Here is an 18,239-nt window from a genome sequence, read left to right on the forward strand (position 1 = left end):
TTAAATGTTCTCAACGTTGATTTCTTTACCTAATCCCAAATTTAAGGGCCAGTTCTTCTGACCTGTTGAAAAGTACTTTTACATATAAAAATGCTTTTGGGTGAAAAGGAATGAAGAACACACTTCATTTGGGGTCAGATTTCTAACTTCTGGGAAGTGCTTTTCTGCAGATAAAAAAGCAAAAATTTTCTGCTTCTCCAGCCAAAAAGTGCTTCTAAACTGCACTTTTACTTTTTTACCCAGCCAAAAAGCAGAAACTTTCTGCTTCTCCAGCCAAAAAGCAGACATTTTTGTGTCACATAACTGAGAAAAATGCTTTCTTATATATATATATATTCATATATATGTATATTCATATATATATTTTTATTATTTTACTTTAAATTATAAATGCTATTGTAAAATTTTTAGTATTTATATTTGATATATAAATATTATCCCTTTTTAAAACTTCAATCCAAATATATGTGTTAAAATAAAATAATAATACAAATGTGTTAAAAGCATTAATTAAAAATAAAAAATAAATTTTATAATAATACAATTGTGGTAATATCTAATTATAAATATTTAATTATTATATTTAAATATTTAAATATAGTTTATATATTCTAATTAAATTTAATAAATAATTAATATTAATTACTTAGAAATGTTTAAAATTAATATTATATATTAAAATATTAACAATAAGTTATAATAAATTTTTTTATATTTTTGCTAAAATATCATAATATTAACTAATTTGAACATTATTTAAATACATATTTGTTACTTTATAATATCATGTCTAAAATGGATATTTTATTATTCAAAAGTACTTTTTAACAGCAATGCTAAACACTCAAAATTTTCAAAAGTACTTTTCCACAGCACTTCTCAAAAGCACTTTTCAAAAGTAATGAAAAACTGGCCCTAAGTTTGCTGTCCATTGTCTGTGTCAAACTTTTTTTAAAACTGTATTTGAAAATCCAATTTGCGCTTCTTACATCTCGTGGTTGAAATTTTGTTTCATTAACGCTCATACGTTCATGTAATTATTTGGTTATCCACCGTTTGCTTCAATTTTTTTTTTGTATAATAACATGTTTGACCCTTCAAGTTTACAAAAAAGTAATTTTAACTTTTTATTTAACTTTTTCTGTTTTTTAGTCTTTAAACTTATATTTTTTGGCGAATCACTTTAAAATAGATGAGAAAATTAGCACTTGTTAAATTTGTTGATGTGGCATGCATGTGGATCACATATAAACATTTAATTAATTTTTTTAAATTTTTAAATATAAAAAATTATAATTTTTACACTTTTTTAAAATAATTTTAATGATTTTTATGTTTTAAAAAATAATTTTTATAATTTTTTTTGAAATTTTAAAATTTTAAAGACTAAAAAGTGTAAAAATATTTAAATGAATGCCTAAAATATTTTTTTATAAAAGGTCAAAAAATTAATTATGCCATTTTTTATAAAAAAATTATTGAAAATTCGATTTGTGCTTCTTACATCTTACGGTTGAAAATCTATTTTATTAACTCTCATACTTCTTCAATGTATTTGTTCTTATCAGAATTCATGAAAAAGTCGAGATTTACTAAAAAAATTAAAAAATTATTGATAATTATTCATAAAAAAGCGACTATTTTGGTAATTTATCCTTCAAATAATTATTGATAAAGGCTAAACTTTCTTAAATTCAAATTTATATTATACAAATAAAATAATTCAACTTCCTGAAAATAATAAAATTATATCTAGATAAATTAAAATCCAAATTCTTAAAAAATATATAAAATTAAATTTAGAATAAAAAGAATTGGAAGATAAATTACTGATATCTTCTACATAAATGCTTAGTTAACACTTGAAATTACCGAATTCTTGTGCTTCTTTTTATTTCTTAGTTCTTAGAGCTACAATAAATAATTACAAATAATTACTAAGTTAACCGGGGCGAAGCATAAAATATTTTTAGGAGGTTGAAATTAAATTGTAATTTTTAAAATAATAAAAAAATATAATTTTTAAAAGATTATATAAAAATTTATTATTTTTAGGGGACAAAGTGTAATTTTACCTTTATAATTTAAAATTTAAAGAATTAAAATAAAACATTTTCTATTTTAAGATAGGTCGGTCCCTGCCAACCCCTAAATTCACCTCTGAATCTAATTAGTAATATTACTTATTGATAAAACTTAATAAATTATATTATAATTAAAGTGTAATTGAATAAAAAAGTATTGTGTATATATATGTATGATATGAAAGTGTTCTAGTTCAACATTTTTTATTTTGAATGTTTTTTGAAATTGTTGGATGCCAATGTATATATTTATAATATAATTCTAATACTAATTAAATGATAATTAATTTTAAAAAATAAATTAAAATTTTAATATAAATATATAGTCTAGCTCAATATTGATACCATTTTATTTGATAACTTTGATTTTAATTTCAATTTAATAATAAATTTCAATTATATCTTCAATATTTCAATTTGTTCAATTATTATTTATTTATCTGAAAAATTATTTTTATAATATGATAAGTAATAAAGGGTATTTAATGAATACTCATATAATGAATAATAAATAATATTTACGTTGATTTAAAATTTTTTCTAAACTCGTAATTTTATATATTATATATTATAAATTATAAATATTTGATCATCTTGACATCATGATGACACCCATCCATTTCTTTGTTCATTTCCTTTCCAGATTTACGGATAATGTCCCCACTTTTTTCTTTAAATAAAATACCAAATCGTTAGATTTTTAATTTTCGTCACCATTTTGAACACTAAAAACCAAGAATGGCGACTTCTCAAATTGGTTCGCATGCACGTCAAACAGCTTTTCTACCAACACAATAATTTTGTTCCAAAATATTATAATATATCCTGTCGCTAAAGCTAATCTCTCACTTCTAGGGACGTTAATAATCCAAGATAAAATCCTACCTACTATAGACAATGATATCTATACTTTCGTTTGAAAAGATTCATAAAGTTTCTCAACAATCGAATTTTAATTTGGCTGTGAAATTATTAAAATATTATTTATGTTTATAAAAAATTTTAAAAAAATATTTACACATAATTAATTTTAAACAAAAAAATATATTATAATTTTCACTGTATTAACTTTTTTATTTCAATTAAAGCTTCATTTAATTTTAATGTTATTAATTCGTTATATTTTTTTTACCTATGATTTCGTAATCGAATTATTTTTAATGCAATATTGGTAATGATATGAAGTTTAACATTTGGGGGTTAGAGCACTTCACTAAGGAGAACATCTTGCAAGCAGCTAGGACACCTAAGATAGCCTAAGATTCTACAAACACAATACATTATGAGGCCACATATTAATGGGATTATATGTCTAACACGAAAAATATAACTATCATTCACACATTACAAATATTAATTTTTCACATGTGAGGACCCATATCTACGACAACAAAACATCAATAAATCATCTAAATCTCAAGAAATTCAAAACTAATAGAAGGCCAGGGTCTACCTAAAATGAAAAAAATATTACATTGGCCCTTTAAATTTTATAAACTCATATGTCAATAAATGATAGGATTATAGTTTAATCTATTTAAAAATAATAAAATTTTAATTTAATTTTTTAAAAATTATAAAAATAATAAAATAATATTTTAACTCCCATGAAATTATATAATTCAATTCCACCCTAAAATAATTCCCAACTTTGGTTGACATAATTGTCGAGCAAAGGTGGCAGTGTTGCTATCGAATCCCGGTGAAAAATTAATAATTAAGAAACCTCATCCAATCCAAGTTTGGAGAGTTAGTCTCTTTGTCCACAACTTCAAGAAATTTCCTAACACCATAAATTTTGACAAAATTGCATCAATTTGAATTGACATGTAAAACAAACAAGCAAGCACTAAAGTAGGTATTATCCTCATTAATAAATTCACCTTGAGCTGTCTCGTTTTGAATATCATTTTCACCATAATTTTTGGTTGCCTTCAAATTCATCCTTTGTTTATTTGGGTATAGTGAAAGGTCAAATTCAGTTCATCTGATAAAATAGTTTATATTCATGGATCACATTATTTTATAAACTTAACTGTCAGCTTATATGTTAAATGGTCCATTCGGATACGAAATAGAACATTTTTAAAATATACAGATAAAATTTAAAAGTACATACGGATAAGTTGGATTTAACATGTATCATTTAATTTTAGGAGGGGTTTTTCTTTTTATTAGCATATGAAATCTAAGTTGATATTTAATGCTTAAATTAATGTCTAAGATGATGGAGTGACTTGATTTATATTTAATATGATACTCGAGTGTGAAAGTAAAAGGGGCAGGTAGAGACCTGAGACCCTCTAAAATGGAAAATTTCAGTTTTATTCCTTTCAATATTTATAGAACTTTAAATATATGGTAAAAATATAGTTCTTCAAATTATAATTTTTTTATTTAATTTTTCTGAAAACTATAAAGATATATGTCAATACAATGGTGAAAACTGCATTCTAGCTCTCGTAAAAGTATATAACTTAATCTCGAACAATACTGTTATTTTGAAGATTTAGTTAAAATATTTTGAAATTTGAAATATTAATTTAAAATTAGATAGATTTGAACAATATTGACAACAAACATTAACCTAAAACTCACCAACGTATACAATACGTGAATATACACATACTAAATGACCCAAGTGACAACACCACCGTTATAAATAGGCGGTCTGGAAGCGATCAAACCCGAAACAAAACTTTCGAACACGAGAGATCGATGATCACGTGGCAAGAGTCTGTCGTCCACCTTGGCCGTTGTTGTATCCATCGTAAGGTTTGTTGGATTTTCCGGATTTTCTCTTCAAAACTACAACCCAAGTAATTGCTTCCAACAAGAAGGAAATGGCGCCCAAGGCGATAATGATGATCATGTAAGCCAACTTCCATTTGCGGTCGGGGTTCAAGATATCGAAACCCTTGAACACGTTGAGGATGCCGAGTACGAGTACGGCGTATCCGACACCGTGGTGGTAAATGTTCCAGTAGAATCGGTACTTGTGGTCCTTCTTCGGCCTTAGAAACAAGGCAAAAATCTGGGAAAGATAAGCAATAAATTCAAAGTTAGTTGACCACAACAAAAAACGAAAAAACTTGCTATGGTCATTGGAGTATAAGAAAAAAAGGTTAAGGACTAATTGCTCCATATATGCTCAATCATTATCCAAATTTTCAATTGGTCCATAAACTTCAAAAATATCCCAATTCAATTCTTAAAGTAACAATATTACATCAATTAGGTTTTTCTATCAACATAACTATATAATAACTTGAGCATGGACGTGGAACATATTTAAATACATGCATTAAATTATAAACACATACTTATTGCATGAAAACTTGGACTCCATAAAAAAACAACACTCTTAAATTGTAATAGTATTATTTTTTTAACATGTTAGACCGACATAGTGTAAATACAAGAGTGAAGTCAGGAATTTGATACTAGGGGTCGAAATAAAATTTAAAAAGCTTGGGGACCAAAGTGTTATTATTTCAATTAATCAAAGGGAGTCACCGGCGATGCCTGCCCGCCTAGCTATGCCTTTGTGTAAATATATACATTTACAATTTGATCTATATATATTTTAATGCTTAAATTCATGAGCTATTCTATGATTAAAATGTTTTGAAGTTTAAGATGAATTTGAATCGGAGGACTTTTGAAGAAATTAACCCAAAACTTTAATATTAATTAAACTATTTGCATTGGGATTCAAGAAATACCTGCACAGTAGCTAAAACGAAAAGGGCGATGCCGATATTCCGGTGACCAGAATACATAATCCCCAGCGATTCACTTCCGAGCTTCAGGCCGGTTCCCCAGCCGGCAACTCCAATGGCGTAACCCGATATCTGACACAACATATGAAGATAAAACCAAGCTGGATCTGCAGATTCAAATGCTCTTATATACCTCGCAATCATTGCTCCAAGCGGAAACAAAATTCCCCAACTCACGCCGTTTAGTATCCCATGAATCTGTCATCACCATGTTTTTTCTTTCTAGTGAGAAAGATGAATCACTGGAAATATAGTAAAGCATTGGTCTAATTCTAGTTTTAGTCCTTCTATTTATCTGAATTTGAAATTTAACTATTCTATGTTAATTGGTCATAATTTTATCTTCTATCTTTATAATATTATTACTAGAGATTCAACTTAAGAACATCGTTAATTGTTATTGTTACCTGTAAAAATAAATCATGTACTTAGAGTTTCTTTTTCCAAAAGTAATATCAAACTATCAATTCGTCTTACGTTAAATTTCATATTTGTATTGGTTGATTTTGTATTTTAAGATAAAAATAAGTTAGAAATTGATACTTGTAGGGTGAGTTTGGATTGGTAGTGCGTTTACCTACAGTTAGTGTAAAAATAACGACGACGGTGTGATTAGATACTGTAGCGTAAAATAAAAAATAAATTAAACGCATCACACCGCACTTGATATCATTATTATTGCAACAACTAAGAAGAGGTGACTTTGAGTGCTATACGCTTATTATCCTCCAATTTAAAATTCTATAAAAATTTAAAATTAAATTTTACCATAGTAGAAGGACTAAAACTAGAATTAAACCGTAAACTATCAGTAGTAAAGCAAGCTTACGTTTTTTTTCTTGATCGTGGTGTCTCCTCTGGAGCTACCACTAGTGTCTCCATTTTTCAAGTCGAGTGTTCCTTTAGACTGCAAATTAGCGGCGGCGAACTCATGTTTTACCAACATGCCGCCGTCTCCGACGCCGGGACCGGCTTGCCATACTTGGTTAATCTTTCCACTCGCCGCTAAATCTGCCGTAACTTTGATTTTAGCGAAAATCACCAAGCTCCCATCGCTTCTGCTTTCCGCCGTCTTATCCCAAACCGCGAACGACAAATCCTTCGGTACGATCGAAGAGTAAGAGCTGATATCGTAGGTTCGGACGACGGGAACGCCGGTGGTGGAGTTTTTGTAGGCTACGAGGGCTTGTGAACCAACCATGCCGGTGGCTTTCGGGTTAATGGCCCATGCAATCCAGCCGCCGGACTTGGGAGGAGTGGCGACGAAGGCGACAGAGAGGGTGGCGATGGGAGAGTCGTAGGTGAAGTGAAGGTAAGAGGAAAGAGAAGGAAGGTCGATACAGGTGGAGAAAACTTGGTTTTTGTTGAACTTTTGGGTGGAGCAAGTGAGGGAAACCGCCGGCGAAATCAGCAGTGTCCAAAAAGTGAAGCGAAGAAAAGCGGCGGCAGACGACGGAGACATTTTAAAACGTAACATGCAACTAGTGTATGTAATTTGGTTTTGGCTATTCAAACAAGAAGTAATCTTGATGAAGCAAAGGAGATCGTTAACGAGCAATGATTTATAAAAGAAGTTATCAGATTGTAGGATGAATTTGCTGAAAGGTCCTTTCCGAACGAAAACATGCAATAAACTACCAACCCACGATTGGATTATTGCTGGGATTTGGGAAATTTCCAGATTTCAATTACCATTTCAATTTATAATTAGATTATGTAGTGTCGGCAGTATCTGTTTAAATACAACTCTTCCAACAATAATAATTTTAAATATTTGCTCGATTCAAACAAAAAATATGAGCTAAAAAACAATAATATAAAATAAAAGTATATTTAATTTTTAAAAAGTTCAAGGACTTCTAATATATTTTAACTTTATTTTCTTCACAAATGGCATAGTAAAAAACAATAAACATTTGTTTGATAAATTTTTTGAAGGATGTTTAATTAGATTGATTAGTTAAACTGATTGAATCGATAATTGATTAAGGTAAAATAATTTTGAATCGATTAGATTAAAAACTAATATAAATTAATTAAATTAATTAAAAATTAATTGAATCGAGATATTTAAACTGGACTGAGCCGATTGATTAGATTAATTAGACCATGAACTAATTTAACCGAAAATCGATACAAACATTAAACGGAATAAAAATTCGATTGATTGGGATAAATTTCTTCCGTCTCCACATCGTCCCCTTTCCTAGTGCCCCGCCCATAAATTGATTGTATTTTTTTTATAGAAAAAATATATATTTGGAATGAGTTGATTTCATGTCCAAAATAATCGAAATAAATTAAGTATAAATTTTTTAATTAAATATAAATTATTTGCTTTTAATTACATGTTAATTAATCTAAATTTATAATAAATTGTTAAATTTTCTTATATTATTTATAATAATTAATGTTTTTAATAAATTTAATTCAATTAAATAATTTATTTAAATTTTATTTTATTTTATTCTAAAATTAATTTTTTTTGAAAATTATCAATTTTAACAATCAAATAAAAAATAATGAGTAAAATATATAAATAACTTCAAATCTAAAATGATTTAATTCAAAATAATTTATGTATTAAATTTAAACTAAATGGTAAAAAATAACCTAAATTCATACTTTCGAATTAGAATCTAAAATCACCCAAATCCAAAGTAATTTGAATTTAGAAAAAGAATACTCACTCATCTACTTAAAAAATATTTTGTAGTAAACTTAAATTTAACCAAAAAAATTTATCAAATATAAAAAATAAAAAGATTAAATTCAATAAAATAAAAATATAATAATTAAATTCCCAATTTTCAAAAACCACGGTGAATTGTGGCACATTTTAACCAAAATTTAAATAATTCTGTAAGCAACAAAAATGTGCTATTTTCCAAGTTTGCGGTGTAAAACAGAAAAAGATAACGCCGCAAAAATAATTAGCATAAATGGCGTTTGCTATGGGGTTAAGTGAAGCATGTGTTATAAAACCATTGGTGAGGCACAGATAGGACCACAGTATTGAGGTAGAAGAATTTTGTCCAGTTTTTAAACCTTATCATTGTAACTTATTTTGTTCAAAGAAATATGATTTTGCCTAACTGATTCTCACCTCCACTCAGTCAAAGAATTTAAAGTATAATATAAATATGGTAAAATTCATCATAATAGCCCTTGTACTATATTTTAATTAAATTTTGGTCCTTTTAAAGAAAAAATAGCTAATTGATTCATGTATGGTGAAAAAAAAAGTAGGTTAGTGAAAATGGTTTATGTTGTATGTAAAAGAACCATTTTGAAAAAAATGTAGAGATCAAGTGTTAAATTTGTTACTATACCTTGATTAAAATAAACATTTAACAACACAAATTTAACGGAATACTAGCAGAGCGTAGTTAGGGGGCTTGGCAAGGGGGCCATCCCTCTAAAATAGAAAATTTTTTATTTAGACTCTTTAAAATTTTTAAAATTTTAAATCAATAAAGATAAAATTATACTTTGACCCCCTTAAAATTGATAAAAATTTGATTTAATCATTTAAAAAAATTATAAAGATATAGGCTATTAAAATGGTAAAATTATATTTTTACTGTTGTAAAAATTATAATTTAATTTCGGACCTTAAAAACATATTCTGGCTTCACCCCTAGATGTCAGATTTTCTATTTTTATAGTGATGTACCAAAATTCAATTCATAATATAATCTATAAAGAGTCTTATGATACTTTTACCATGTAAATATAGATTTATGGGATTTTTTTAGGAGATCACAAACTAAATTAAGAAGTAACACTCTAATTTCAAATTAATAGACTTCTTCAGTGCACCTTTTTTTTTTTTTATAATTGTGTCCAAAGTAACATCAAATTTCAAAATATTCAAAAGATAATGTGGTACATGACTAAAAAGAATTGATGGGATCGTTATTTAATCATAGAGATATTTCAATCTACGATTGTATTAACAAGAAAAAGTTATTATCATCGTCTACTTTTTTTTTTGTGATTATTATATTTTTATTATAATTGAGGATAGAGTTTTGTTTAGATATATTCATGGGTGACGTTATTTGTCAAAATTTGTAACACCATTAGAAATTTGAGAAAATTTAGAAAAAAATAAATAAACCTATTTAAAACATGTATGTATAATCTAAATTCATGTTGTTTGAATCGGATGGGCTGATTGTACTAGAAATTAATAGGAGTATTGATTTGAAAAAAGACTTTGAACCAATTGACCTAAGAATTGGTATAATCTGGTTGAATTGGGCTATTGAACCTGTTAAACTGATTTTTTTAATTTATTATTATTTTATTTTTTTAATTGAAGTATTTGAATTTATTTAACCAATTGAACTGACAAACCGATAGGCTAGCCGATTTAAACACAAATCTTGTTTCAAAAACATTTACTTGAACATTAAGTATTTTCAAGTTAATCACCATTTGAGGATGGCTCAGTTGGATTTAGACATGTTGATGGGCAAGTACACTCGTTCAAGTTCAAAGGCCCATCCGAAAAGTAGAAGGGTTTGAGTAAAAATATAGGTTTGGAAAATGGACTTGGTCAAAAAATAAGACTCATTTTCTAAACGGGTTGAGCCTCAAGTTAAAATTTATTGTCCAGACCTAGCTTGACCTGAATCTGTCTATTTTTTTCTGTCATTTTGCTATTATATTACTACTATTTTATTATTATTGTTTGGATATTATATAACTCATATTTTATTATTAATTTTTCTAGGTATTTGCTTGCTAAGTTGAAACTATTTTAGTAGCATCTATAAAGGCTTCTTTTAATGTATTTTCAATTTGGTGGGAAATATTTATTTTAATATTTTTAGTGTATTTGACGTATATTATTTTTTAAATTTATTTTATATAAAAATAACATGATTTTTTTAATATGGGTAAACCAGGTCGAGCTCGAGTTTAGCACATTTTATGCTTGGAGAAAATTTATATACATTTTCAGGTCAGGCCCAGTCCTAAAACCAATCCTAAATTTTCACATCTGTCCCACCCGAGCCATGATCAAGTCTAATTAGATTATATAAACTTTGAAATGAGAACAATAATCTCTACTCTGAAACCCAAACACCAGATCGCTTCTCCTCCCCATATATACACATTTCCCGCTTAAGTCCCTAGCTTATTCACCTTTAGGGTTTACACCAGCCGCACACCAGTCCAGAGTTTCTATCAGGTAATTAATTTTCCATTCGATTTAGTACTTAAATTTCTTATATCGGAGCTTAATTTCTCGCCTGAGTCTTCAAAATGCTTTCTCTTTGCAAATTGGCTTTAACTTAATGTATTCGTTAAACAGGAAGAATGGCTGTCCCTTTGCTGTCAAAGAAGATTGTGAAGAAGCGTGTTAAGAAGTTCAAGAGACCACAAAGTGACCGCAAGATCTCCGTCAAGGTTATTATAGCAAAAGAAAACTCTTATCTTACAGTATTTTACTGTAATTTGTAGATCTCCCCAGCTGAAGAATGTGTTTTTTCCCCTTAAAATGTTAGTGGGCTCCTTAATTCTCTTTTCTCTGCTGTTTAAATGTGGATTTATTAATGGTAGAAGCCTAAAAGCCTAGGATTATTTCGTCTAGAATTTTTCAAGTTGATGGATAGCTAGACTGCCACTGGATGTGCAATATTTGGGGTTCTGTTCAGCTGAACGGGTTTGACTTCATTTAACTTAAATGTGCTTCAACGTGAGAAACGTTAGCAGAATTAGCATACTTCTTGCAGTTTGTGTTTTACGATGATCACTATTCACTGTTACGATCCTTAAGGCTCCTTTTAGGTACACATATGAATTGCTTGTGGCAATTGCTTAATCGATAAGTTATTCTGGTTTTATTGATTGGAAGTGGAATAAGATTCGTATAGAAGCAATGTCGATCTTTTTATTGATACTTATTTCACACCATATGAGCCTAGCCTCACATAATTTTTTTGATTTATCTAGATGAAGCAAATACAAGTAGCGAAATATTCTTTCTTTTTTCTGTAGTGTCAATAGATTTTATGCAGTGTAAACCTTTTAAATACATGCTCATGTAACTTCACAATTAGTTAGGATGTCATCCAAGCTCCTGGGTTATTTCTCCTTTAAGTCTTAACTTGTAACTTGTAACGGTGTATGTTGATTGTTCTTTTTGTTTCAGTGGTGTGTGGAAACTGATCTCTTTACATTCATGCTTCTGTGTTATTTGGATGTCCAATGCCATGCTTTAGCTTTTGTATCGTATGGTCTTGAAATATGTTTATGACAACATTTTGGTGCATCCTGATTTGTTAAAGTCTTGTTTAGGCCCAAAACGCTTAAACTAGCTCTCTGCAATATTGTTAACAATCTTACATATTTCCAGACAAACTGGCGAAGGCCCAAGGGTATTGACTCTCGTGTTAGGAGGAAGTTCAAGGGATGCACTTTGATGCCCAACATCGGTTATGGCTCAGACAAGAAGACTCGCCACTATCTTCCCAACGGGTTTAAGAAATTCGTCGTGCACAATGTCCAAGAGCTAGAACTTCTCATGATGCACAACAGGTATAATACATGATGTTTAACTCTTTCTTTTGATCAGCATTTTTCTAGATTGTTATTGATTGTTACTGCATTATCAGGACATACTGTGCTGAGATAGCACATGATGTTTCGACGAAGAAGAGGAAGGAAATTGTTGAGCGAGCGGCTCAGTTGGATGTTGTCGTTACCAACAAATTGGCTAGGTTGCGCAGCCAGGAGGACGAGTGAAGGTCGGTTCTTGAATGTTGATTTTGTTCTTTTTAATATGATATTTTCTTTTCTAGGAAGTAAGAACTTTTGGTCCTATGTTTTGTAGTGTTATTTTTATCGGAGTAGCATTCTCTCTTTTGTTGTGATTTGAATATAAAACCCCATTTCTAATTTAAAAGCATGCTTGATGTTTTAAGGGACTTCTTTGACCAGCGTTTTTAACTTCAATAGTGAAAGGTTTAAGATATTTGCAAAGTTGTTTGAACTGGATTGGAATCCAGTTGGGGAAAAGGGAATTGAATTGGTTTATTCGGGAACTCATACTGACCAGATTTTTAATATTGAATATACTTTTTAAATTTTAAAAATTTGTTTAATGATTCATTTAATTGAACTATTTAAATTGATGGTTTGATTGATTCAATTAGCTGTTCGGTTCTGAAAATTTTGGATGCTGGGTTGATGAGCTAATTAACCTTAAACCAAATCATAGGTTTTGATCTGGCCTGATCCTATTGATTTTCTTTTTATTTTTTGAAATTTGGGTTTGGGGAAGTGGTGGATCGGTTTTTCGATTAAAATTTTCGGGTAATATCTGCCGTGTCGATATATTTACGAAACTACTTCTATAATTTTATAGTTTTTTTATGTTTTTTTTATTTGTAATTTCTTAATTTAATAATTTTGTTACATATATTTTAATTTTATAATTTTTAATTTTTAAATTCAAAAGATTTTATACTATATATTGGGTTAAATTTGTAAAAATCAATATATTACAAAACAATTTAAAATAAAAGTATAGAGAAGAACGATAAATATACAAAATAAAAAATAATGTTAAATTTTAATGGAAAATAACATATGCATAAACGAAAACATCATGCATTCTCAAATCGAAACTAATAATAATGGTATTAGGCCCATAACTTTGAAATGTATAGGGGAAAAACATATGTAACACCCATCAAAATAGGTGTTTCAATATATATTTATATTCTATTTTTATAAATTCATCAAGGTTTAGACTTTATAATAATAACTAGTTTGTTCGGTCAAATGGTTAAATGTTAGTGGTATTTTCTTTGAGACTTGGTTTGATTTCTCTTCTACTCAAATTTATATATATATTATTTCATATTGTTTTAAACTTTTTATTATTTTTAATTAATATTTTTGGTCTATTAGCTCCTGGTTAAACTCAAGTTTGATTATTATTTGATTTGATTTTATAAGATAAATAAAAAATAAAAAACTTAAAAATGATATATTTATTAATTAAAAATAAAAAAGGGCTTGGAACAACATGAATAAAAAATACAAATATACTTAGAAGAGGAATAGAGCCTGAGAGTTAAGGACAAATTCACTATTATTTAACCATCTATTTAGAAGAACTAATGCATTAAATATATTAATTAAAAATAAAAAAATGTAAATCAACATTTAATAAAAAAATACAAATTTGAGTAGGAAATGAATCAAACCCTAGACTCAAAGAAAAAATCATTAACATTTAACTATCTAATCAAATGAACTAATGTGTTAATAGAAAACGTGGCCTATAGGATGTGTTTTTTGCCACCTCAACTAAAAACGAGTCCTACTAAATGCATTTTCTATTTTTCTTTCCAAAATTGAACTAATTCCTTAAATATTAAAAGAATCAGCCTAAAATCCTAAATAACTTTTAAAATTGACATATTCTGCTAATTTACCCGAGGATATGGTGTTAATGGGAAAGATGATCGGAATTGAATATAATTAAGATGTTAGGCAAACACAATGGTAATAGCAATTTTCAATTCTAATTAAAGAATTTTAAAAAATTAACCTATTTAGTTCTTTTCTATTTTAGTTTAGTCGGTGGGACGGGTTGGTCGGTAAGACAATAAATAAATAGAATGTTTGATGAATAGTTCAATCTCTGTTCGCTTATGTTCATTTACTGAGCTAATTAAATGAGCATGAATAAAAATTTTAAGACTCGTTTATTAGATGAACTAAACACGAACAAAGATTATTCTGTTTATTTATGTTGACGAACAAACTCTTTCATGTTCGATTAAAAATTGTTTATTATTTGATTATTATATGCCAATAAAAATATTTTTATTATTTGTGTGCTTATTTTATTTGTTTATAATATATTATTAATATTTACATTCGATTATTTTATGCCTAAAAATTAAGATACATGCTTATTTATTTTGTCTATTATTAATGAACATTATTTGTAAAAATATTCAATTATATATTCTCAAACATATTCATTTAACTCAATTAAACAAACATAAACACACATATTTTTAAAAAAGCTGAACGCAATTTAATAAACGAATTTAATCCAACTCATATTAACAGTTGAATTCCAAGTCAAGTTGGGCTTTGAACCCAACCCCCCTAAGGGCTGGGCTTTGAAATGAGAACAATAATCTCTACTCTGAAACACAAACAATCGGTCCTCTTCCCCATATATAGACTGTTCCCGCTTAAGCCCCTTTCTACTCCACCTTTAGGGTTTACAACCGCCGCACACCAGCCTAGTGTTTCCATCAGGTTACTCATTTTTCATTCGATTTATTGCTTCAATTTGTTATATCGGAGTTTAATTTGTCGTTTGAATCTTCAAAATGCTTTCTCTTTGCGAATTGGCTTTCATTTAATTGATTCGTTAAACAGGAAGAAATGGCGGTCCCTTTGCTGTCGAAGAAGATTGTGAAGAAGCGTGTTAAGAAGTTCAAGAGGCCTCAAAGTGACCGCAAGATCTCCGTCAAGGTTATGGCAAAAGATAATTCTTATCTTTCTTATAGTATTTTACTGTAATTGGTATTACTGGGTTCTTTTTTACTGTGATCTTAATATCTTAATTGGGGGATCTCCCTAGCTGAAGAATATGTATGGTTTCCCTTAAAATGCTATAGAGAATTGAGGTTACAAAGAAAAAATATGAATGCCGATTGAGTACTAGCGCAGTTGACATTGTTGCTGGGAGTTCGAGCGCAATTTAGAGGTTTGAAGAGGGTTTATGAGTAGTTAAAGAATTGTATATATATAAAAGAAAAAAATATAATCAATTCAGGATGTTTCAATGGTGTATTCATGTTTGCATTGTAGAAATTATTACAGAGGATGCTAGTGGGCTCTGTTTTTTTTTCTTCTGCTGTTTTAATGTGGATTTTTTACTGGTAGAAGCCTAAAAGTCTAGATTTATTTTTTAAGACTTTTTCAAGTTGATATATAACATGACTGCCACTGCACGTGCAATCTTTGGGGTTTCCCAGGATGGGTTTGAATTCATTTAACTTAATGTGCTTCAATGAGAGAATGTTAGCAGAATTAGCACTCTTCTGACTGCTTGTTTTGCTCAATGATCACTATTCTCCATAAGATCGTGAAGATTAGACATGGCTCCTTTAGGTGAGCTTATGAATTGCATATGAAAATTGCTTTATTGATATGTTGTTCTGGTTTTATTGGTTGTAAGTGGAATAATATTTGTATAGAAGCCATGTCAATCATCTTGTTGATACTTATTTCTCACAATATGAGCCTAGCCTCACATTATCTTTTCTATTTAACTAGCTGAAGCAAACATAAGTTTAGAAATCTTTTTGTTTCTTTTTTCCTTTTGTGTTAATAGCTTTATGCAGGGTAAACCTTTTAGATACATGCTTATGTTTATGCGACTTCACATTTAGTTAGGATGTAGCGGAGAAGGATTTTTGTTCTTTTTGTTTCAGTGCTGTGTTGAAACTAAGCTCTTTCTTTCATGCTTCTGTGTTATTTTGATGTCCGATGCCATGTTTCAGCTTATATGTCGTATGGTCTATAAATAGGTTTATTACTGCAATTTGGTGCATCCTTGTTAGTTGAAGTCTCGTTTAGCCAAAACCACACAAACTAGCTCTCTGCAATATTGTTAACAATCTTACATATTTCCAGACAAACTGGCGAAGGCCCAAGGGTATTGACTCTCGTGTTAGGAGGAAGTTCAAGGGATGCACTTTGATGCCCAACATCGGTTATGGCTCAGACAAGAAGACTCGGCACTATCTTCCCAACGGGTTTAAGAAATTCGTCGTGCACAATGTCCAAGAGCTAGAACTTCTCATGATGCACAACAGGTATAATACATGATGTTTAACTCTTTCTTTTGATCAGCATTTTTCTAGATTGTTATTGATTGGTACTGCATTATCAGGACACACTGTGCTGAGATAGCACATGATGTTTCAACGAAGAAGAGGAAGGAAATTGTTGAGCGAGCGGCTCAGTTGGATGTTGTCGTTACCAACAAATTGGCTAGGTTGTGCAGCCAGGAGGACGAGTGAAGGTCGGTTCTTGAATGTTGATTTTGTTCTTTTTAGTATGATATTCTCTTGTTTAGGAAGTAAGAACTTTTGGTCCAATGTTAAAATTATTATATTTTTATCTGAGTAGCATTGTCTCTTTTTTTGGTTGTGATTTGAGTATAGAACCCCATTTCTAATTTAATGTATGCTTGATGTTATGAGGGATCTCTTCTTTGTCCATGCTTTTCTACAATAATGAAAGGTTTAAGATACGCTTGACCATTGGTTAGGGTTGGTTTTTAATTTTTAATAATTTATTTAATTTTTAAATAATTTATTTAATCAAATCCAACGGATCGGTTCAACCATTCGATAGGGTTGGGTTTTTTTTTTGGGATTTGGGACGGTTGTGATCCCGTGGACAAATACTAAATCCGCTGGCAAGTTAATGCAGAGATCAAATCCATTAAATACGTTATTTAATTTTTTATAAGAATAAATTGTAATTTTGCTTTTGAAATTAAAAAACTTAAGTTACAATCGATAAGATAATAATACTAAAAACAAACAAATAAAATAGTTTGTAAGAAAATAAGATATGGGTTTCATTTGACTTGAATATAGATATACGAGCAAAATCATTTAAATATTTGATTTAAAATAAAATTTATAAATGTTTATTAATAATATTATCAATTGAACTTAAATTGAATGAGATAAAATTCTTAAAATTGAATGAGATATTCAGAAAATCGCACGACCCCAGAGCCTTTAATTTGTAATTTGCATTGTCTTTCATATGTTTTTTTGAGTATACTTCGTATGGTCACATATCAATTTGCCCTTAGACTTTTAATTCGTAATCTTGCATGGTTTTTCACATGTTATTCAAGTTTTATAAACATGATCATAATTTAGATAGTTTGTTTTCTATTTTCATAGTTTATTCACATTTCTTTCTATATTTTATACCATCTCATGGTCATATTTTCGGCTCTATTAACCAAACACGGACTCAAGATTGGATTATCAGATTAAACCACCAACACACCAATACAAATTGCACCCAATGCTCATTAGTACATTTAAAGTAATATGCGCCCAACATTTATCAGTATATAACCGAAGTAAAGTGTGCCTAGCACTCATTGCTATGTACGAATTAATATGTGCCCAACGTTTATCGATATATAACTGAAATAAGTATCTCCTTATAATAAATCCTATGATATGTCAACTATACCCATAACTCTATCCGAGACCGTTTAATAAGACATTTATAATGCCAATATATATGTATTCATTTAGGGGATGTTTTGTTGAAGGTAATGGTTATG

The 18,239-nt window shown here is 29.0% G+C and overlaps 3 protein-coding genes across 3 annotated transcripts; 2 read left to right on the forward strand and 1 right to left on the reverse strand.

Annotated features, from left to right (window-relative positions):
- Positions 1 to 4,592: 4,592 nt before the first annotated feature.
- LOC121203038 (cytochrome b561 and DOMON domain-containing protein At3g25290) lies at positions 4,593 to 7,575 on the reverse strand. Its single transcript, XM_041097495.1, has 3 exons — positions 6,696 to 7,575; positions 5,810 to 6,064; positions 4,593 to 5,118 (listed from the first exon to the last, which is right to left on the reverse strand). The coding sequence occupies exons 1-3, from the start codon at positions 7,341 to 7,343 to the stop codon at positions 4,807 to 4,809; spliced, it is 1,215 nt and encodes a 404-aa protein (XP_040953429.1). The 5' UTR covers positions 7,344 to 7,575; the 3' UTR covers positions 4,593 to 4,806.
- A 3,334-nt stretch (positions 7,576 to 10,909) lies between these two features.
- On the forward strand, positions 10,910 to 12,807 carry LOC107953994 (60S ribosomal protein L32-1). Its single transcript, XM_016889442.2, has 4 exons — positions 10,910 to 11,069; positions 11,193 to 11,287; positions 12,237 to 12,418; positions 12,496 to 12,807. Exons 2-4 carry the CDS (start codon positions 11,198 to 11,200, stop codon positions 12,623 to 12,625), a joined length of 402 nt encoding a protein of 133 aa, XP_016744931.1. The 5' UTR covers positions 10,910 to 11,069; positions 11,193 to 11,197; the 3' UTR covers positions 12,626 to 12,807.
- A 2,187-nt stretch (positions 12,808 to 14,994) lies between these two features.
- On the forward strand, positions 14,995 to 17,184 carry LOC121203154 (60S ribosomal protein L32-1). The gene is made up of 4 exons (XM_041097498.1): positions 14,995 to 15,166; positions 15,290 to 15,385; positions 16,553 to 16,734; positions 16,812 to 17,184. The coding sequence occupies exons 2-4, from the start codon at positions 15,296 to 15,298 to the stop codon at positions 16,939 to 16,941; spliced, it is 402 nt and encodes a 133-aa protein (XP_040953432.1). The 5' UTR covers positions 14,995 to 15,166; positions 15,290 to 15,295; the 3' UTR covers positions 16,942 to 17,184.
- Positions 17,185 to 18,239: the final 1,055 nt, after the last annotated feature.

The sequence above is a fragment of the Gossypium hirsutum genome, chromosome D07 (genome assembly GCF_007990345.1).
Source record: "Gossypium hirsutum isolate 1008001.06 chromosome D07, Gossypium_hirsutum_v2.1, whole genome shotgun sequence".
Taxonomy (NCBI): domain Eukaryota; kingdom Viridiplantae; phylum Streptophyta; class Magnoliopsida; order Malvales; family Malvaceae; genus Gossypium; species Gossypium hirsutum.